At 34.1% G+C, this 22352-nt stretch overlaps 3 protein-coding genes across 3 annotated transcripts; all 3 read right to left on the minus strand.

Moving 5' to 3' along the window:
- Window positions 1-4235: 4235 nt before the first annotated feature.
- Window positions 4236-5155, minus strand: AS2 (Lateral organ boundaries (LOB) domain family protein). Its single transcript, XM_028198616.2, has one exon. The coding sequence runs from the start codon at window positions 5115-5117 to the stop codon at window positions 4413-4415; it is 705 nt and encodes a 234-aa protein (XP_028054417.2). The 5' UTR covers window positions 5118-5155; the 3' UTR covers window positions 4236-4412.
- A 2891-nt stretch (window positions 5156-8046) lies between these two features.
- LOC114258610 (protease Do-like 10, mitochondrial) lies at window positions 8047-21493 on the minus strand. Its single transcript, XM_028198591.2, has 8 exons — window positions 20929-21493; window positions 18710-18955; window positions 17184-17379; window positions 11787-12046; window positions 11237-11364; window positions 10250-10453; window positions 8759-8809; window positions 8047-8502 (listed from the first exon to the last, which is right to left on the minus strand). The coding sequence occupies exons 1-8, from the start codon at window positions 21314-21316 to the stop codon at window positions 8251-8253; spliced, it is 1725 nt and encodes a 574-aa protein (XP_028054392.2). The 5' UTR covers window positions 21317-21493; the 3' UTR covers window positions 8047-8250.
- LOC145797114 (uncharacterized) lies at window positions 13123-15592 on the minus strand. The gene is made up of 2 exons (XM_082883464.1): window positions 14048-15592; window positions 13123-13956 (listed from the first exon to the last, which is right to left on the minus strand). Exons 1-2 carry the CDS (start codon window positions 15031-15033, stop codon window positions 13317-13319), a joined length of 1626 nt encoding a protein of 541 aa, XP_082739590.1. The 5' UTR covers window positions 15034-15592; the 3' UTR covers window positions 13123-13316.
- Window positions 21494-22352: the final 859 nt, after the last annotated feature.

Below are 22352 nucleotides of genomic sequence, written 5' to 3' on the forward strand. Positions count from 1 at the left end.
CTCGTGACTTTTAATTATGAAAATATTATCTGAGAGGGTAGTTTGTGTGAAAAGTGGGCCGAGCTAATACCAAACGGAATGTGGGCCGAGCTATGGGCCGAGGAAGTGGTATGCATAGCTCGGTCCTTGATCCCGCCCGTTCTGCTAGTGATATCTACTAATAGCTGGATTTGGGTGTTGTGGACCGAGATATAGATGGAGGTAGAACCAAGCTAAGTGCGAGGTATCACCGAGCTAGGTGAGCACGGTTAAGACTAGTGTAAGGCAAGGCAGTGTTAGGTCGGTTATGCTACTACCGAGACCATGGTTGGACCATCTCATTTGGTTAAGCAGTGAGGAGGGTATGAAAAGATAAGCATTATCTTAAGTGATTCCTAATAGGACTCTACTAAGGAGAGTTGGAATCCTATTAGGGTTGTGCCAGACGGAATCTATAAAAGCTCATGATAGGACCTATGTACAAGTATCACAATTTTGACTCTAAAAAAGACAGAACTTTTTGTCTATTGTCTATTTGCTGACTTAGGTATCGGAGAGGTATCCGGTACACACCCGCCGGCTAGCTCACGTTTGTGTTTTCAGGAAGTAAAGCAATGACGTTTGAAGGAGTGCAAACTTGATCAACAAGATTATATGAGAATATTATTTCGTGCTCGTACACTATCTTTATAATTCAACTCAAACAATGCTCCATGCCTTAGCAATTTATTCGAAGTATTTGGTATGCAATGAAACTCATTTAGATATTGCAATTGGAGAAAATTAATCCTTTATTTAAATATATCCCAAATCATTATTATCCATTAATTAAATATTTTTTAAATTGTTTAATTCCCTTAAATTACAATTTTCTTCATATCAAAGTCCTATATAAAGTCCTTTAAATTCTAGGGGAGTTACGGTTGGCCCTTTGGACCGAACTTAATTTCTAAAATGTCCTAACCCAAAATAATTTAACCCATCTTCCATTTTTACCCCTTACATTCAATTGAGTGATTTTACCCTAAACCTAAACACATCCGTGTCTCTTTCCCCCCCTCTCTCTCTCTCTCTCTCTCTCTCTCTCTCTCTCTTCCCCCTTCCTATTTCTCTCACTAGCACACCATTTCCTCCTCCTCCTTCTCTATCACCAACCATCATCTCTTTCTCCTTCGTCGCCATTACCGTTGCTCCTCCCTCATCATTCAGCTGCTAGTTTCAACACCGTAATCCTCCATCATTGATCTACCATCTTCGATATCGTCGTTGCCACCATCTTCCTTTATCACCGGTTTGGGATGCAAAGTGTCCAATCAGTGCATTGAAAGGTGTTGTTGATCTTCTACAGATGTGTAACTGATCTAATAAATTTGTTACTTAATTTAGTGATAAATTTGTTAATTTATGAATAATAAATTTGTTACTTAATTCAGTGATAAATTTGTTGTGATGCCGCATTTCTCTCTCAAATCAAGTCTGCTATGTGTAAGTTTTTTAACAAATTCATCAGTGATAAATTTATCATTGGTTTATCACTAGTTTAAACAAATTTATCACTGGTTTAAACAATACATAGTATCGAACTCGTTAATGTCGACACACCCATCTCCATTCATGTCAATTTTCTTGATCTCTCTTAGATCTAACATCATCTCTCTCAAATCCAAAGGCCACAGAGACAGTTCTCATGTTCACCAACACCAACGAATTCATCAATGGCTGTATAACTCGTCAATGTTGACACACCCCATCTCCATTCATGTTGATTTCCTTGCTCGCTCTCACATCTAACACCATCTCTCTCAAATCCAAGGGCCACAGATGCAGTTCTCAATGAATTCATCAATAGCGCTAGTAGTTCTCATGTAAACCAACATCACTAATTCATCAATGGCTCTGGTAGTATAACAGTAGAGGCAAAATTGGGATAAAAAAATTATAATAAGACTTCCTGGTGCATGAGTAGAAACTTAGGACCTAATAGGTAATATATTTAATTATTGGGACCGGCTAGCACCACAACATATAAGAGTTTTAAAGACTAAATGTTTTGATCTCTAAAAGTGAAAATTTTGTTGTAAAAGACATTTAGGGATCAATTTCTATCGTTTTGAGGATAGTCACTAAAAGGTCGTCCCAAAAAGTCAAAAATAAAGCTTTTAGTGACAAAATTTTGAAAATGTCACTAATAAATAGATTTTTAGAGACAAAATAATTTAATCTCAAAATGATTTACTTTTTGAGACAAAAAATTTGGTCCCAAAAAAATAATAATTCATCACTAATGTCTAATTTTCGTTGCTAAAAGTACAATGACGACACTTTTCGCAATAAAAATATTTGGTCCCTAAAAAATAATTTTGTCCCTAAATTTTAGTCTCTACAACCTTAATTTTTTGTAGTGGTAAAAAATCCTAAATTCTAGCGTTCATAGGGACTTCTTGACAAGCTAATTCAGGCCTTTTTTAAAAAAAATAAAATTATAAATAGACAAAAATGAACTGACTGTAATTGAAGTGGAACTTGTTATACTTAATCTATGTTTTTGAATCCAAATAAATGAGATTTTAAGAACCGAAATTGGAACAATTAAATGGCGAATTACCGATTAGCGTATCCGTAATCTAATGAAATAACCCGGGAACCAAACTGAATTGGATTAGGTAACCCTAATTATACACTTTTTATGATAATCCACCCAGTTTAAAATTGGAGTATGGCAGGTCAGGTACAACTTGAATTATGATAAAAAATTGTAATCATTGATCAAAATCTGTCTGAGTTTAGAAAATGGGGGAGTATCTCCCTTGATTTTAATTCAAATGGTACTGATTTTATGTCAAAATTTAGGTAACTCATTGGTCTAAATGATGTAAGAAGTCCAAAATACTTTGCCAAAATCTCAAGGAGGTACATGAACATTCACAGTGGACTCTTCTGATAGAGCCCTTGCTGATAATTTTGTGAAAATGGGTTTTGGGCCTTTAAGTTGGTCAAGAAAGTCCAAGTGCTCCATTAAATGATTGTGAGGGCCCAATGGTCCCTGGCCGATGAAACTGAGAAGCAAAGAAATGCTATATGCATTTTTTATATCATTGTTTAAGAAATGATAAGAAATGACATTCTTTTCTCGTGTTTGGTTTGTAACTCACAAGTTAAGTACAAAATAATAAGAAATAAAACCCTATTTTTTTTATATTTATTATAGGTTTCATTTATTACCAAAAGTCATGAGATATGGTAAGAAACCTGGTTGTATAAATTTTATAATACCGATATTGTCCCTTACATATGAAAGAATATAAGAGAATTTGTTGTTTTTTTTTTTAATTTTCTCACCTCACAATCCAAATTTTAGTTGTTGGTTACTGGGCAACGTGCTTGGATAATCTTCAAGAGAAGTTATTTGATGGTCTTGTACTCCATATCACTCATTTCAAGACACTTATCTTGTTATCTCTTAAAAGAAGATATAAAAGTGATAAATTTTACTACTTTAATCAATAAGACAGGCAAAAACTAATTAAGCCTAACCTAATTCGTCACTATAACTTTCTTAAAGGTTTAGTCCCAAGAAAAAAGTCATAGAGTACTTGGTGCTTTGTAAAGTTGGAGAGCCTTTTAAAGTCTTCTCTATGGTCTTTGACAAAATGTGAAATCTCAAAGTTATTATTTCAAAGGCTTGGGTGGTTCGCATGCCATAAATTGTTTTTCAACCTTAGTTTCGACCTCTAATCTATCTCAAGTGGCTTTGCGCTCTCGTTCTAACTTGACAATCTAATATACACATAATATAATATTTTTTTTTTTTCTCTTAGATATTGTATCATAATATCAGAACTATAGATTAAACTTTTGATATTCTTCATCAGAGGAGGCAACTTAGGTGGTTCGCATGGTATATCGTCAGCCTCACTATGATTTATCTATAATAATAACCAAATTATAGTCTTCAAAACTTTTGTCACCATTTTTGGTTGCTGAGAGTCTTTGTTGACAAATGTAAAATTGACTTTCATCGAATAAAAATTAAAAAAAAAAGAAAAGAAAGTGGAACTGTTTTTTGAACGTTGAGTGTTTTACACCCCAAAAGTTAATCTAACAAATCCCTTTAGCCGATTTTCCCCCTTGTTTGGTACACTAAAGTGAGCTGTTTACTTATTTCATGGAGTTTAGAATCAATTTTCTATCATAATTTCATATATATATATATATATATATATTCACCTTGAATGGCATTGGAAATCCGACATGTATGTAGTAGAAAAGTAGTAATATAGTATGATAGTAGCACTGAAATGAAAAACTAAGTTCCATAGAAATCTATATGGTAGATAATTAATAATTAGTAAATACCTATATGAATGAGGGGGGTTTGATTTGGAAGTAGTGTTATGTTGTTGATCCAACCCAATAAGGAAGCTGTGAAAACCCTAAGAAGGACCAATGGCTTTTCGCCAGTCATCCTCGCTAGCAGTAGCAGCCCTAACCGTAGCCCTAGGTTGTTGCTGAAACTGATGATTCAGTTGTCCTCCGATGCTTGGAGTTGGAGAAACATTCATTGCGAATAAACTGTTTACATCGTACTCATAGACGACATTGTTGTTTCCAACATCAAATCTCGTCCTCATCACTTGTTCCTGATGTTGCTGCTGATTATTACTCCTCGGGAAGAACTGGTGATGGTGGTAGTGATGGTGATCGAGACTGCCACCACTACCACCACCATCACCATCACCGCTACTACCACCACCACCAGTAAACCCTAAGTTTTGGTGGTGGTGGTAATTGGAGAGCTCGGATTTGGCACAAGTAAGGTCGATTTGGAGTTGGAGGAGTTGGTGCTGGAGGAGGGAGATGACTCCGACGCAACCGTAGACGGGGTCACGGAGGCGCATGTCAGCCTCGTATGCGAGAGAATTGACTGCATCTTCGCGCTGGTGAGGCTGTAACTCACTGAGAAGTTTAGTGACATTGCTGGCTCCGAACACTTTGTGAACGTTTGCGAATTTTTGTGGATGCTCTGCTGGGAAGTATGGAGCAAATACACACTCTGGCAGGCACTTTCGCCGCAAAAACTTGCATGCTGCGCATGGCGGCAAGTTTGAAGATGATGATGATGATGATGTCATTGCCATCTTTGTATATGTTATCTTCAACTCATGCAATTCCTACTTTTTCTTTTTGTTTGCTTTTTTGAACAAACAGAACATTTTCAGACCAAAACCAAAACAAAGGAAAAAGAAATTATGAATAGGAAAACAAGCTGCAGATTGAAAAAGATACTGAAAAAAAGAAGGCATACATGAGATGAGAGAGATGATGTACAATGGAGCAATGGAAAGGTGAAGTTGCATATGAATGCGAGATCTGAAAGCCAGGGATAAAATGAAAGTGAGAGCCGGCAATAATAGAAAACCAAAAAAAAAGAATCACAGTGAGAGTTTAATATAGTATTTGATTCACTTCAATGGAATAAAATGAAATGAAGATTCTGTTATTCAGATAAATTTAACTCGTCTCTGGTTGAAAGTTAAACTAGATGAGATAATTGAGATTTTTTACTAGTAAAAATCATTAAATGAAAGACTTTTAGTGTTAAAGAGTATATGAAAACATGATTCAGTTGAATTTTTTTAAAGGATTCTAATTGGTAAGATTTTTTTGTTTAATGACTTTAACCGATCAAAATTTTGTATTTAATGACTCTTACCAATTAGAGAACTCAACTGTTTAATTTAATTGAAATTTCAACTACGGACAAGCTATTTCCTATTCAAATTAGGTAACATTGTATCACATAATTAATTACAGAGGAATATCCAAAGTGGTGAAAATCAGGGTTAGGTCAATGCCTAGCCAAAAGAATGGGGAAAAGAAAAAGTTGGCTAGAATTTATTGAGGAGGTTGTTAGATTGGATCTCGTGAAGTCAAAAGTCAAAAGAAGAGTTGTTTGTTAATAATTCTTCATCTTCATATTCACATTTGAATCACTGTTTCCGATGAAAAGGAAGAAGAGAGTCTATCGAAGCAGATTTTGCTTAAATTTCATAGACTTAGGAATTGGGAATACTAAGGAGGATACAGAGGGGAGACAGGTAACTTAGCTTACCTGTAAAAAGAGTGGTGAGAGACTTTCAAGATGGTTAGTCGTTGTCGTTCAAGTATATGTATATTTGGAATTTGGATATTAATTTTTTGGGAAATTTTATGGGTGCACTCTCTATCTACTTTATTATAAAATAAATAATTTTATTATAATTTTTTTCGTAATATCAATTATAAAATATGTAACTTTGCTACAAATTAACATAATAAAAAATATCATAACAAAGTCACAAATGTTTATAAAACTAACTACAAAATTTTGAATATTTTGTTATATCAATTTATAGCAAAATTATATATTTTATAGTTGATGTTATGAAATTTTATGATAAAAGAACACATTTTTGTGGTAGAATGCATGTAGTACGCACCGAAATTTACCTAATCTTGATATATTATTGTGATTTTAATTTTTAATTTTTTTGGGGGTATTGCTTGTAGATAATACAATATAATAGTAGTAAGAAATATGATATTTAACCGTTCATTCATGCATTGCATATGCATATATGTCGGTTTCTTTCGTTTTTCTGCAGTCTTTTCACTTTCCACCTCTTTGGGGCCTCCCTCTTGATTGAATTACAATGCTTTCTTTCTTTCTGATGTCATATAAAGATGGTGACGAGAATGCACTGCGAAAGTAAAGGATTACTATGAATATATATATATATATATATATATTTTGGTGGATGGTGCAACATTACTTATTTTCACAGTTTAGTCGTAAATAATTTAAATAAATTAAAAAAAATTAATTAAAAAGTAAGGAGAAATATTTTTAGTTTCTTTTTTTGTGATTATCGACTTTTCACTCATTAGAAATTAGCACTAAACATGCTCTCTCTCTCTCTCTCCTTCATTCCTTCTATGTACTATAATAATTATATCTTGCTGCATTTTATCTTGAGTTTTGATAAAAAAAATTATTATATATTTTTAGAGTGATCATGTATTATTATCTACGTTGGGCAATGAAAAATAACAACACATATTAATAAATAGATTATTTTTTTATCTCTCTATTACTCAACTTAAGTGAGTTAGCTGCCGTTTGACAAGTTGATTTGGAGTGGGTTGGAATTAAAAAAAACATAAAAAGACAAAATAAATTAAATAAATAAACAAAATAAAATGTTACATTCAGTTTTTTTTCTCACAAAAAAAAAAAAATCAAAAAATTATTTCCAAACGGAATTAATTTAACCAGATTAAATTAGCCCCCAAAAAAATCAAAAAAGCAAACTATTTTTTTTCCTTCCTTCCAAACCCTTAGTATTTCTCATCTACATTGGATAAGCTATCAAGTAGGTGTTTGGATTAAATTAAAAAAGTACACTTTTTTAGCATACATACATTTATTTGTGTCAATCAATCAACATCTATCATCTCCTTTCTACTTTTCTAACCACTTTCTCTACTTTTCTATACATTTTTTTTATTTATAAAAAGTCAAAAAATACATTTATTTAGAACATCCCAAACTACCCCTAAATAATTACTCATTATGACAGCATCTTTCTTTAAAGTCTAAACTAAATTTTTTCCTTGGCTTTCTTGAATTTTCATTTGAGTATTTCAGCTACATTTCCGACAGTCATACTAAACGGCGCCAGCTTAGGCCACGCCTCTCCCCACTCCTATTATTCCTCTTTTAACTTTTTAATTAACAAGTCAAAATCCCAATTATTGAATTAAATAACAAGATTAAACCTCCTTTCTAATACAGGCAGAACTAAAAGTTTTCTTTTAGGGCTCGAGAAATGTGAACGTTGGTTCATCTAACTAAATGTTTTGTTTTAGGGCTCCATATCTCCATCTCAATGCTAAACACCGAATACTAATGACGAGTTTGAAAATTTTGATATTGATTATTCAAAAGATTGACAAAGCATTTTTAAATTGCTAACGCGATGCAAGATTTCGGTGAAAGAAGTGAACTCTTCGATTCTACAAACAATATTGTGTAAGAAGTTTTTATTAATAGGATTACAAACAATCCAGGGCCATGGCTAGTTAATTCTGAAAATGGTGCCATTCTAATAGATCAAAAATAAATAAATAAATAAAAAGAAGAGTAAAAAACAAGATAAATGATACATTAATTTAATCAAAATTTCAACAAAATTTTTTTTAAAAAAAAAAGGAAAAAGAAAGAAAGAAAACTCAGTTCAAGCAAGCCAACTCAACTTTGGAGTCATCGTCCTCCTTCACTTCGTTGATAAGATCAGCAGAGACCGCAGAAGGTATTCTATGACGACTCAATATCCGAGAAGTGGCTATTTTTGCTGATTCATAGTTCAACACAATTACTCTCTCGTCATCCAAATCAAACCTCAAGAACTCTTCCGTACACTCTTCCACTAGGCACCGTAAATGTTTCAAATTCTCTACCTCCACCCCATTCACTTTCTTTACCTGTAATAGACCAAAAACTGCGGTGATTTCTGATCGGAAAATGCTTAATCACAACTTCATATATCTCTAAAATTGAAATGGACGAAGAAACATTGTGGTAAATAACTTGGCTGTGATCATCCATATAATGTCGACTTTTGATCAAGGAAATTTTCATTAAGTAAATAAGGTTTTTGGACCTTGGTTCCCTATATCTATTGCACTACACTGACTTGATTAGACATTCTGTGTACATACAAAGGAAAAATAAAGGTACCTGTAATTCAGCAAGACGCTCGTACCCTGCACTGATGTCATCCATAAGAACCTAAAAAAAAATAAAATAAAAATAAATAAATAAAACCAAGGTTAAGTAATAATGCTCATGACCACCTCAGTGACAAAGTTCTAGTTCGTGTAGTTGCACCCTAAACAATAATAATAACAAAAACCCGAAATATTCTCTCAAAGTGATACAACACAAACAAGTTAGAAGTCATAATCATTGTGATCATGTTAAACAAGGACGGTGGCACCACTGTATGGACCGACCAGCAAATGTGCTGTGTTTTAGAACTAAATTCACATAACATGCTTTTTGTTTGTTTGATGCCAACGCATAAGTTACCCTATAAATTCTGTGGATAGTAATGTCAATGGGGGTTCAAAAATATTTGGCAATTAAAATAAGGTTATGACGTTTATTAAGTCTTCAGTTGAAAAACAACGGCATCATAGAAATGTTTTTGTTTAATTCTGGAGGATGACAGCAAGGAAATATATCTCATGCTTCAACTTGACAGATCAGTGGACTAAAGGACAAGATCCACATTGACGACTCCATGTGAAAAAATGGGACCTCGTGAGGTTTTGTGTAAGATTAATGACAAGGCTTATCAAGTCTGGTTGCCTCCACATTTGAAAATCTCCAACACTTTTAATGTCCAACATTTGGTGCCTTGAGTAGTAGACTAATCTTTTGTGTCTGTGTTCTAACTAAAGGACAAGTTCTCTTAAGAAAGGGAGTGCTGATGTGAGTTAGTTTGTTGTCTTTGTAACAAACTTTTGATACTTTGAGACTGTAAAATTCAGAGCTTTAGCTCTCGTTTCCCTAGTTTGGGAATTCCTCTCTCTAGAAATTCAACTCTTTTGATTTGATTCCATTGCAAAGTGACATTTTCCCTTGGACATACGATTGCTAGTTGAAATGCAAAATCAATTTAGAAAAAATAAAAACAAAAAACAGAAAAGGAATATGAATGAACAACGCATAAAGACAACTGTTTTTCTCTTATTTTGAAAGCTTTTCAACGAAGAAACTGAGAAACATATTCAATTAGCTTCTCCTTTTCTTATCTCAAGTTATATCTTACACTACCCTCTTGAGATTCATGATGAATCAAAAGAAAATATATTTGTAGTTCAAAACGTCAGACACGTGCTTGTGAAGACCTAGAGAACAGATGATCATTAATTATATTGGTTGCACCACAACAATGTAGTTTTCTCACAAACACACTTTGGATTCTGCTTGAAGTCCAAACAATTTTATGTCAAGAACTTCGATCCTCAAGTGCCAAGTGTTTCCTGTGGATCAGTACTTCAATCTTCTGGAGTTTAAGTAGTGAGATCATTGAGTTTTAAATGCATTAAAGAGTTTTAACTTCAAATTCTCCACCACACCCCTATGCAAGTAGTAGAACTACTGTATATATAAAATGGTATATTGCTTCAAAAAAAAAAAAAGAAGACAAAGCAGAAGAAAGACCTGAGACAGAATGACAAGTTGTTCACCGGCTTTTTTAGGAAGTTCTCTCAGTGCTCGTTCACATAATCGACGGGGTGAAGTATTATACCAGTCTTCTCCATACTCATGAAGGTATGGCTGGGTCAATGGAATAAAGACCAGTCCCGCAAAAATGAAATAAGAAGGAAGCTTATCAAACTGATGAACTGGAACTAGGGGCTGCAACTGCAACATCGTCAATTGTATATTAAATGCAAGACAAAGCAGCAAACTGTTTCAAAATGAATAATGAGAAAAATTCATAAATGGTTCAACTGTCTTCATTCGGTAATATTCCCATTCCATGGACTACATTTACTATTTCATTAAATATGGCCAGTAAATGCTTCAATTGCAATCCATATATAGTCTACGCAAGCTTAACAATATTGGCAATGTGTTTCAACGATAAAAAATATTAACTAGATGATAAAGGGACTATGTTTGTGATTTAAGTTTCAACAGTGAGCACTCAACTGTAATTTCTTTTTTCTTTGTTTTTTAAACTTGGGGACATGATATTTCCTAGAACATTCCATCTCATGTCAATATAGTTAAAAATTGTTGTCCTCTTTTGTCATTGTAGCTACCTACTAAACATGGCCCACTCACACCTAAAGCCATTAAACCATTGGCTTTAGGCCCCATTTTAGTAGGACTAGATTTTTTTTTAAACATAACTAAATTTCATAATATAATTCTATTTTATTTGTCAAAAGGGCCAATTTGAAAAAAGATTTCCACACAATCAACGGTCATGTGTTCCACTTAAATGAACCTTACCGGTCTCCAACAATAGAAACGTAGAGTAAATTGTTGCAGCTTTTTCTTTTAGTTGCCTAATCCAATCACTTGTTATTAATGAAGAGAAGCCTCACATTTTATTTCAGAATTCAAATAGAGCTTTTGAAAGAAATTTTTATATCATACGAATTACCAATTTTTGAGAGAGAGAGAAAAATGACTTACAGGACGACAGGTGACACTAAGCTTGTGCTCTTCACCATTCCTTAATATTCTAACTTCAGCTGTTTCATTGGGTTTTTTCATAGAGACTAGATGATCAAAGGTTATCCGCTCTCTATTTCTGAAAGGAACTGCAGAGTATAAACAATGCAATACATTCAGATATTCAAGTAAAAATTTTCAGGCAACCAATATCTTTCAATAAAAAAGCAGTTTTATCCACCCAACTTCAAATTTGGTGATATCTCAGAGCTAATGCCCTTCATCGATAGCTCTTGGGAGGTTCTTCCAATGAATGGTCAAAATGCCAACACATAAAGGTGGTTTGTTGCACACAGAAAATAAAGTCACAGAAATGGCATTTCCTTTTTTGTACATGGCTATCAGTACATTTTACTAAGAATATAACTAATTTTTCATTTTTAATGCCTTGCTATTGGGAAATGAACAAAAATAATAATAATAATAATTGGGTAATTGCAGTTGCTAGTTAGTAGACCAGAAAAGTAGAAGTCCTAAAAAATAAAGGAGAAAGGATTTTAAAATTAAGTACCGGTTCCATCATTTCCTATGGGCACACCATCAAATGTAAGGATAATATCATCCTTTTTCAGGACACTGTGTGCATCAGAAAGTATATTAATTTTGGTCACAAGTACACCAGTCATTTCAGAGCTCATTCTGAAGTGTTCTCGTAGTTGAACATTTTCAGTAGGTTGGCAGGACAACCCCAAAGAGCAGAACCCAACATAATCACCACTTTCTTCCACACCAGCTATAAAATGTTTTATGACAGGGACAGGTATTATATAACTGCAAAGCAAAAATCAGACTCATTAGAGAAATCACAAAACAAGATTAGTCACATGATTGGAGCCTCAGCAAACACATACTAATACAGTACCAAAAAAAATTTATATTTCCTACATACAAATAACCTATTTGTTAAATAGAGATATGAAATGGTTATGAATCAATTATTGAGTCTCAACAAAATCATTAACCTCCACTTATGATCTAGTCAGTTTCTGGATTTCATTCTTTGATGTCAAATCACACATTCATCACTTGCTGGCTGTACACTGCCAATCAATGTAAATCTCCACTGTTGAAGAGCAACTAATTCCTTCTAAATGGGCTTCCTCATCTTGCTATCCGAGATTCTCAAGTATTTTCTCTTATATATTGTTTGATATGATGCTATATATTCAATTTTATGCAATGATAAGAAGAAGCTTTCGATTTTTCTATATGGTCATCTGATTTGGGAAGAGTATGTTTGGAATTCAAAAGTTACCATACTATAAGTAGATGCTCAAATTCAAGTTGTTATGTCCTATTTCAAATGATTTTTACTATCTTAGGTCAATTGATATATGCATTTTGTGTCTTATCACAATATATCCACGGTAAAACGTACACTACAGTATTCTTATTATTCATTGGGCTAGTGTAGCTCAAACCCTAGTTTTCTCACTTTAAGTTTAAGGGAATTGAACTTTAGCTAAGGATCCAGCTTTTGCATGAGTATCTGTACAACATATGAGGATAATGAATAGAATCTTGTGCATGTGCCACATGAATACATCATATATTTTGTAGTCAGAGATTTGATACATAGTCTTATTAGACCATGAGATGTATGTATTACATGGCCTTGTGTTTGGCCAAGAAAGAGAGTGACACGATATAATAGAATATAAGACTAAGACACTCTATGAAGCACGGACACTGACACGGACACGGACACGGATACGGACACGGACACGGGACACGGCAATTTCCAAAAAATGGGGACACGGACATGGCGATTTTATATATATATATATATTTTTTTATGTGTTATGTAGATTTGTATTACATTTATTCTAAATCAAAATTAACAAACATTAATATAGTACCATTAATTCAATAAATATAAGAGAGGCAAAAGATTCAACATCCAACATCCAACAATAAATATAAGGGGAAAACATCCAACATCTAACATCCAACAATATTTTTCACAAAAACACTAAATAAGAGACAAAGAAGAAGAAAAAAAAGAAAAAAAAAAAAGAAAAGAAGTAGGCCTTTCAAAACTTCAAGTAGATCCAATTTCTTGCACGTCTTCATCATCATTAGCATCACCACCTTTTTCTTCGTTTGCACCTCCATCATCTGTAAACAACACAACCTCCATCTCAGGTTCATCAAGTGACAGATTTGCAACCTCAAGCATTCCAACATCATCAAATGAATCAAATATGTCACCCGCAATATCCCATAACTTGGTCTCTCCTTCATGGTATTGTGGGGTTCTCCTTGATAAAAGACGGAGGTTGCTATGAACAAAAACCAAGTCCTTTGCACGTTGGGGTGTCATCTTGTTTCTTCTCCTTGAATGGATAAAAGAGTATATACTCCAATTCCTCTCAGCACATGATGAAGAAGAAGGTTGCACAAGTAGCCTTAAAGCCAAAGATTGAAGAGTGGGTGCCGATGCACCATGAACAACCCACCAACTATGAAGATTCATATCACATCTATCTCCAATGGAATCAATGTCAGCAAATGGCCCCTCTTTTGTTGAGAACTTAGCATACTCCAAATTTGCTTTAGTGCGTTCCATTGGATCATCAAAGAACCTTTTCAAGCACTTTTTTCTCTCAAGACAAACCTCTTCATCCCTATGTGAGGGAACTCGGCTTGGATCCTCATGAAGCCACACATCACTATAATACCTAAAATGAAAAAAAAGTACTACTCATTTTAAATGTGAAAGAATAATATTAAACTTAAATTAATAAAAATAGTAAATTGTGTTGTAATCACCTTGGATTCAATGAGTGTGCCAAGCAGTGAAGTGGTGTGTTGTTCTTGTTCCACCGGTCTACAAGAATCTGATGTACTACATTATAGAATGTAGATTCATCTTCTAGTCGCTTTCCTTCATGCTTATATATCACCATCTTCACTTTTTCTATCATTGTATCCCGCATGTCATATACTAAGTGAAGAGAAGGTCTATCGGTGTCACAAACTCTAATCATGTCATAAATAAGAGCAGTAAAGGAAAGTATGTAGTCAACTTGATCCCACCAAAAGTCATCCAATAACTTATCCTTCACAAACTTGGTCTTGCCAATATCATCATCCCTATAACAACTCCATTTGTCACTGATTACCATTGTTTGGAGACCTTGCTTTATCAACTTGACCCTCTTAAGCATGACAATGGAAGAAGCAAAGCGTGTCTTGGCAACTGAAAGAAGCTTCAAACTCACAAACTCATTGTACATTGCCAACCTCATGGAATGATTACAAATAAAATTCTTGATCATCATCACATCACCTACAATCTCACTAATCCAATTACACTCTTCAAATGCAACTGAATTATTTTCCACATTCTTGGCAGCACAAATATTCTTCAAGGCAAGATTGAGGGTGTGCACAACACAAGGAGTCCAAAAGATGTGAGGAAATTGTGCTTCAATTAGGTGCCCCGCTGCCTTGCAATTTGCGGCATTATCTGTAATGACTTGAACCACATTTTTAGGCGCAACCTCCATAATTACTTCCTTCATCAAGTTGGAAATAAAATATTTGTCCTTTGTTTCCCCTGAACAATCAACCGCTTTAAGAAACATAGGCCCACCTCCGGTAACAGCCATAAAATTTATTAATGGCCTTCGTTGGGAATCACTCCATCCATCACTGACTATACTCACCCCCTTCTCTCTCCATGAGCCTCGAATAAGATCTAACAACCTATCAATGTTTATCTTTTCTTTTTGAAGCAATGTAGTTCTCAACATGTTATACCCAGGTGGTACATATCCTTATATGTTGTTATTTGCAGCAAAAGTAAATGCACTAACATAGTAAGGATTTCTTACCAAATGAAATGGCAAGCCTGCTGAATAAAACATTCTAGCTATCTTACTATTTAGTCGTTCTCGAGCCGCAATGTTAAATGCTTTCATAACTGGGTTACTACTACTTCCACTCCCTGTTCATTAAAACATAAACCTAATGATGCACTTGAACTAGGAGGAGGCAATGGGACTTTCTTCAACCTAGAGTTTTTCAATTTCAACTTTGCTTCTGCAATTGCTCTCTCAAAATCAGGTTTATCCTTACTTGTTACTTTTGGACACACTTCTATCCCCTGATTTTTAATTTGCATCAAATGGGCTTTTACCCTAGTGTATGAACCTTTACGTGTAACCCGACAAAAGTTACATTGAAACGTATAATTCCCCCCCTTTGCACCAGATTTTTCTAATCTAGTCACATATTTCCACAGTGGCTTATCATCTTCAGCATCAAAGGCAGATGGTTTGTTATTGGCAGAATTTGAACTAGACATTTTTCCTATAAATTAACATTAACATTAGAAGGATAAATAAAAAAATAAAAAAAAACAAAAAAAAGAGCTTAAATAGAATTTAAATAAAACAGAATTTAAACATATAGTTAAAAAAAACAGCCTCATCTAAATAAAGAGTTTAAATTAAAAAAAAAACAGAATTTAAATACAGTTTTATATATATACATATATATAAACATATAATTAAAAAAAAAAGTTCTTACATATATATATATATATATAAACGTATAAACAAATCAAAATAAAAAAAAATAAAAATAAAAAAAAGAGTCTTACATATAATATATATCAAAATAAAAAATAAAAAAAAAAGTCTTATTAATATATATCAAAATAAAAAATAAATAAAAAAAAGAGCCTATTACATATAACATATATAAACGTAAAAAAATAAAATAAAATAAAATAAAAATCGGTCTCATCTCAGTCGAAAGCTGAGAGAGAGAGAGAGAGCGAAAGAGAAGGAGACAGAGGCGAAAGAGAAGGAGACAGAGGCGAAAGAGAAAGAGAGCGAGAGATGCAGAGACAGGGGCTTACCTTCGAAGACGACTGGATCAGAGGTCTTCGATCGACGTCGGAGGGCTTCGATCGACGTCGGAGGGCTGCGACTGAGAGACAAAGCTTCGATCGACTTCAGAGGGCTTCGACTGAGAGAGAGGGCTTCGACTGAGAGAGAGAAGGTCTTCGCAGGTCTGATTTTACTCCTTTACTCCTCAGTTGTTCGATTAGGGCTTGCCTGTTGTTTTTCTTTCTTTTTTTTACTTTATAAATATTATACTTTGCCCCAAATAAATATAAAAAATTCAAAAACGAGCCCCGCCGTGTCCCATGGCGTGTCCAGAAATGGACACGCGTATCCCCGCCGTGTCCCCTTCCAAAAAAATCATTAAATTAAAGAGACGCCATCTGGCGTGTCCCGTACGTGTCCACGACGTGTCCCCGTGTCCCCGGCGTGTCCGCGTGTCGGACACTGCTACGGCATCAATTTTGGAGTGTCCATGCTTCATAGAAGACACTTGCTCTGATCAATGGATGTATAATGAGAATCTAATGCACTTAGTTTCATTATGCATTCACTCTAATTACACTGAAAATGATCAATATTAACCATAGCAAACCACTTAAGTTCGGTTAAGGCCTTTGGTAGCAATGCTACTGACCAGTCATGTACCTCTACTCCGTATGATGTGGGTCGTTGAGGGTCACGACACTACAGATAGAACAACTGAGAACAAAGTTTAGCAAAGGTTGACGGATTAAAAGGAACAAAATGCAGAAAAGTTACCATATAATTGTCTATCCTGCCCAAATCGCTCAGTCACAATAAAAATAAAAAGCCTAAAAATAAACATAGGAGAAAATTCAAACAGTTCATTAGCACTCCTTGAACAGTTCAAAAAGATTGGAAAACATGAGAATGAAAATCAAATAAGCAAATATTATCAGATATGGTCACAAAATAAAGTAAAATGCTTAGGGGAAGAAGGAATTCCATCGTTTTGGGTGAGTACTTGTTATCCAAAGTAATAAAGAAGCACACATATAAGCACACATGAAGACCAAATAAAAACTCACCCAATGTTCTCTGCACCTGAAAGGTTTTGAAAAGCTACCCCAGCAACCTTGTTCCCCATGATTGCTGGGCCTCCACTATTCCCTGGATTTATAGCCGCATCAATCTGTATTGCCATCAGCTGGGTTGCACCATGTACATATTGTGTAGGCTCAACTCGGGACACAACACCTTTAGTAACAGAAATATTGTCCCCTCCTGCAACCAAGTTACGATTGGCACATGTTTGTTAGTGTACTTAATTTCAACAAGAAAACTACCATTGATTTCTTAAAAATATAAAAACACAAAATCTAATTGCACAACAAATGTAGGCTCATACTTTCTGTACAATCAGTTGGTTCTCAAATAGAAGAAATTGGCACAAAGTATTTTAGGAAGTCTAAGAACAAATAATACCCATATATAAAAGACAATTCAGAACTTTAACCATACTAAGTCCATAGGCGACCCCTACAGCACATGTCCATAAATGTGTAATTATAAGAATACCCTTGACGTGGCGTGGGCAAACAATTTTTAGCTGAACCAGCAGCAAATAAATGTGAATACATATCACATATAACTTGATCCAGACCCAAAATGTAATTCTTCTACATCCACAATGGGTTGGTCCGTCCCACATCAATTAGGACATGCCAAATTCTAAATTTGAGCACAAGAAGCATTCTTGCCCCACCTTTTTTACACCTTCAAAGGCTGATGCTATGCTCCACTATTGACCCCAGAAGTTGAACCACTAGATGACTCTCATGAGGACAGACAAGACAAATTATTATTCTAACTGGTAACAACATTTAGTGTGTTTGGTTTGAGTTTTCTGGATTAAGTTTTTTAAAAACTGAGTTTTTTGGTTTTCGTGTTTTTTTGTTTTTAGTGAATATTTTTTAAATTTTAAACATTTTTTTTTACTTTTTTAGATGAACCTTAGATATATCTAAAAAGTAAAAAATTTGTGAAAAAATATTTTAAAAAATTAATAAATACATAAAAATACAAAAAAAATGTACTGAATTCTTATAATTTTTTTTTTGTATTTTTGGTATTTAGTGAATTTTTAAAAGATTTTTTTTACAATTTTTTTACTTTTTTGGTGTATTTATGTTAGGTCTGTTTAAAAAGTAAAAAAATTGCTTAAAATATTAAAAAAAATCAGTAAAAGCAAAAAAAAAAACACGGAAAATAAGAAAGTAGAATTTTCTGAAAAGTGTTTTTGAAAAAATGGAACAAAGCAAGCTGATTATTGTTCTAACAAGTAAAAAGTCAGTGTATTAAATGTAGGAATGCTATAAGCGTACTTGGAAAATAACACAAAGGCCATTTAATATCAACTTGGCATATCATGGAAACGAAAATTAAAACTAAATCTTTCTTGTTTTAAAAAAAAAAAAAAACTAAATCATGATATTCTCTTTTCCATCTTTTGTTTTATACTTGGTTCACATTTTCCTTTAGATGCGTACAAGATATGTAATTAAGTTAATTTACCTTTGTCTACTGCAAGCTATGTACATCTCAATATTGTTACCTTGAGGATAACCAACAACAGCAACAGCTTCTTGAAGAAATGGAATGTCACCAAGCTCCAAAGAATTCATACCCTCCCAAAATTCTTTACTATTAACAGTCAGAATGGCCAAGTCACATTCATGTCCAATAGCTTGAACTTCTGCTCTATACTTGTTAGGAGAACCATGCTTTCTTACAAGTACAAATGTATGATCAGCCACTACATGAGCATTTGTCAGTATCCTCTGACCAGGGATAACGAATCCTACATGATTGTATAAGAAATACTGAAATTAGAAAAGCACCAAAGTAGAATGAAATAAATTTTAATCATAAGTCATGTATAAATTTCACAAACCAAAAATCAACCAAGATAGGTTCATTACCCTTCTTATACGAGCATAACAACGAAACCACAACATGTGTAATTCTCATTTATCATTTATCTTTGTCCATAATTTGCAGCTACTCTTAGTTTTGATTTCTTCTTCATTTTTAAAAGCAAATTTTCTGAGTTTGCAACAGCTTAGAGTGACCCACCACAGGCCAGAACAACACAAACTATCAAATCAGACATTTTCACATAAACTGTCACCCTGTTGGGTTGAAGCACCCTGTTGGGTTGAAGCTCACGTACTTATCCTGGTTTCAGAAGATGCAATTCAGAGAGGAAAAACTGTTTACAAAATGCATAAAACTCTAAGGGCATGTTTGATTAGTAGGATTATAGCATAGGATTGGAATTGTTAGTTCATGAACTCACAATCATGTGTTTGATTGTAAATACTATTAATTGAATTACATATACGGCAGACATTCAATCCGACGAAATTAGTGAATTTTTAATATTGAGAGGAGTTGGGGGTCATAATTTCAAGTATGAAAAAAAAAAAAAAAAATGAATACATAATAAATAACTATCTCACTTATTTAATTGGATAACTAATCCTACACCAAATCATGGGATTACTAATCCTTTCACTATTAATCATGTTAATCAAACAAGGCCTAAATGTAATAACAAGAGAGGATAATAAAGACCATGTTACCAAGAAAAAACACTAAGAACAGATATGCAGAAACGAAGTAACCACATCCTTCTATATCAAGTCCTACTGTCCTTCTAAGCCCATTATCTAGAAGCACAATGATGCCATGCACTTTCCAAGTTTGACTCATGAAAGAAATTGCAGCATTAGGATGATCATGTCTCGATCAAATGTTGTTCTAGCATAAAACATCATAAACAGCACCATGAATCTTTTACAGATGTCTAGAATTGAAGAAGTTATAATGAAAATGGTCTTCCCAAAATTTCATTAGTAGCGGTGGTCACAAAAAGGAAAACACCATGCCTCCCACCGTAGACACTAGATGGTAGTGCTTAACGCTGTGTTTGGATCATGAATTTAGATAAGGATTCAAAAATAAAGAGGAAAAAAAAAAAAAAACTTATAGTATTTCATTCGCATTGTCCTCACCTTTCTCTTTTCCTTTCCAAAATTACCCAAGTCCATGATCCAGACACAGCCAAAGAGGGAGGTCTGAAACAACTTTTAGCTATATTGGCTCAGTCTAAGGAGATTTCACCGACAAAAAAATCAAAACATTAGATGGTTAGTCAGATGAGATAGTAAGTCCTTAGAACAGATTGGCCAAGAAACAAGAAAATTGGAATCAAACATCAGCCACTTTGTGCAAATGAGAACTGAAGATTAGGTCTATTTGCACTCTGCTCCTCCCAGAACTAGGGATGAGCAGAAAAATGAAAAAATCGCAAACCGGTCTGATCTAGAACAAACTGCATAGTTTGGTTGGTTTTATCAATGCATGGTTCAGTCATGTTTCTTAAAATAGGTGAACCATATTTCATAGTTTGATCTGTGGTTTTACAGTTATACTTTCAATTTGGAACTGAATCAGACCGTTTAGACATATCATACATATATATAATTTATTATTTATTGTAGACACTCAAGTACTTTATTAATATGTCATGTATATAAGTTGTTAACCTCTACTCTTGTAAGTGTGCTCCTGTATAATTGTAGAACTAATTCTAAACAATCATTTAAACAATTGTTGTTTATAAAATGATGGCATATTATTTGATGTTTGAGCATGTTGCGATCATATTGTGAACAATGACAAGGTGTAACCATGGTTCCAAACTGAACCGAACCGCATTGCATTTTCATGGTTTGATTTAGTTTGGTTCCGAAAAAAAAAAACACTAACCAGAACCCATAGTTTCGCGCTGAGACTTGTTCTGCCAGGGAAGGAAGTAATTGGGGCTGCTGGAAACAGTGAAAATCTTCACCACTGAATCTAGGGCCAGCTCTATCGCCGCATACGAGTCTATAGAAGGAGTCCTAGCTGTGGTGCTGGTAGGCTGCAGCTCAGCATCATCACACACTACTGCTTCTCCTCCGGCGGCGGCGGCGGAGCTGTGGTGGTTATCATGGTGATAGCTAGAATAATACTTGAATGGCGGCGGAGGAGAGACAAGGGTTTTGGTTTCGAATGGAAGAGAGTGGCGGGGAGACAGCCTGCGAACCGCACGGAGGTGGAGTACAGGGTAGGACGAAGACAGCCTGCGAACCGCACGTAGGCTTGATCTCAGCATCGCTCTCTGCCCCGTCCCGGTTTGCTGTCTGTCTGTCTCTGCTGCATTTTTTTTTAGGTTCTTTTTTAGGGGCCGAGCAATAGAAAAGTAAATTACACTGACGTCCTTGAGGTTTTTGAGTTTATTATGACTAATCCACACTGAAAATTACAAAATTATGCTGTGAGCAACTCAACTAGGTGTTGCTTCGTAAAAAGCACCCTTATAATGGTTTGCGAAACCAAAAAGTCTAGGGACCCAAATTTGCGTCAAAAATGATAATGTGTGGTCGACATTGAAAATGTGTGTTATGAAATTTATGTGTAGAATAAATCTGAGCCACATATTAATATTTTCGAATAATTTCTAAATAAAATTTTTGAGTTTATACTATTATTATTGCCAAATCTATCATATCAGTAAGAAGGAAAATCTAGATCACTAGATAGTTTTTGAGAAACAAGTAGAAAATTAATATGAGAATTGACTCTACCAAAATAATGTGAAACTATTGAAGTGGTATGTTTCAAAATCTAAATTTTTTTTTTTTTTTTGCACTTTACCAAGCCAAAAAATGTAACTACTTCCGTCTCAAATTGTTTGTTAGGCATGCAAAATAAGAATTTAAAAATTATGACATTTTGTTCCACTTATTTATTTTTATTTTTATAACCAAAAAAAAAGCCAATTAAATATACTTGAAAATTGGCATAAAAATACAATATTAAGTTCATGTTTGTATGCCTGACAAACAATTTGAGGCAGATGGAGTAATTTAATTAAGCATATAATGTAATTGACCTCACTTGATTAGGACATAAAGCTTAATTTGGTTTAATTTAGCAAATTAAAAATTACTATGACAAGACCATTCTAGCTTCCATCGTTGGAGTTGCTCTAACATCTCATGATTCCAAATGTGTCTTCATCACCTTTCATTTTCTCATTTCATCATTTCTTGCTTTTCAAACCTTAACTTCACTATCACAACCTCTCTCATATCTACAACCACCATCTACAACACTCTTCATCTCCGACCACTAACCACACTCCACAT

The sequence above is a fragment of the Camellia sinensis genome, chromosome 8 (assembly GCF_055761805.1).
Source record: "Camellia sinensis isolate YWXY chromosome 8, ASM5576180v1, whole genome shotgun sequence".
Classification (NCBI taxonomy): domain Eukaryota; kingdom Viridiplantae; phylum Streptophyta; class Magnoliopsida; order Ericales; family Theaceae; genus Camellia; species Camellia sinensis.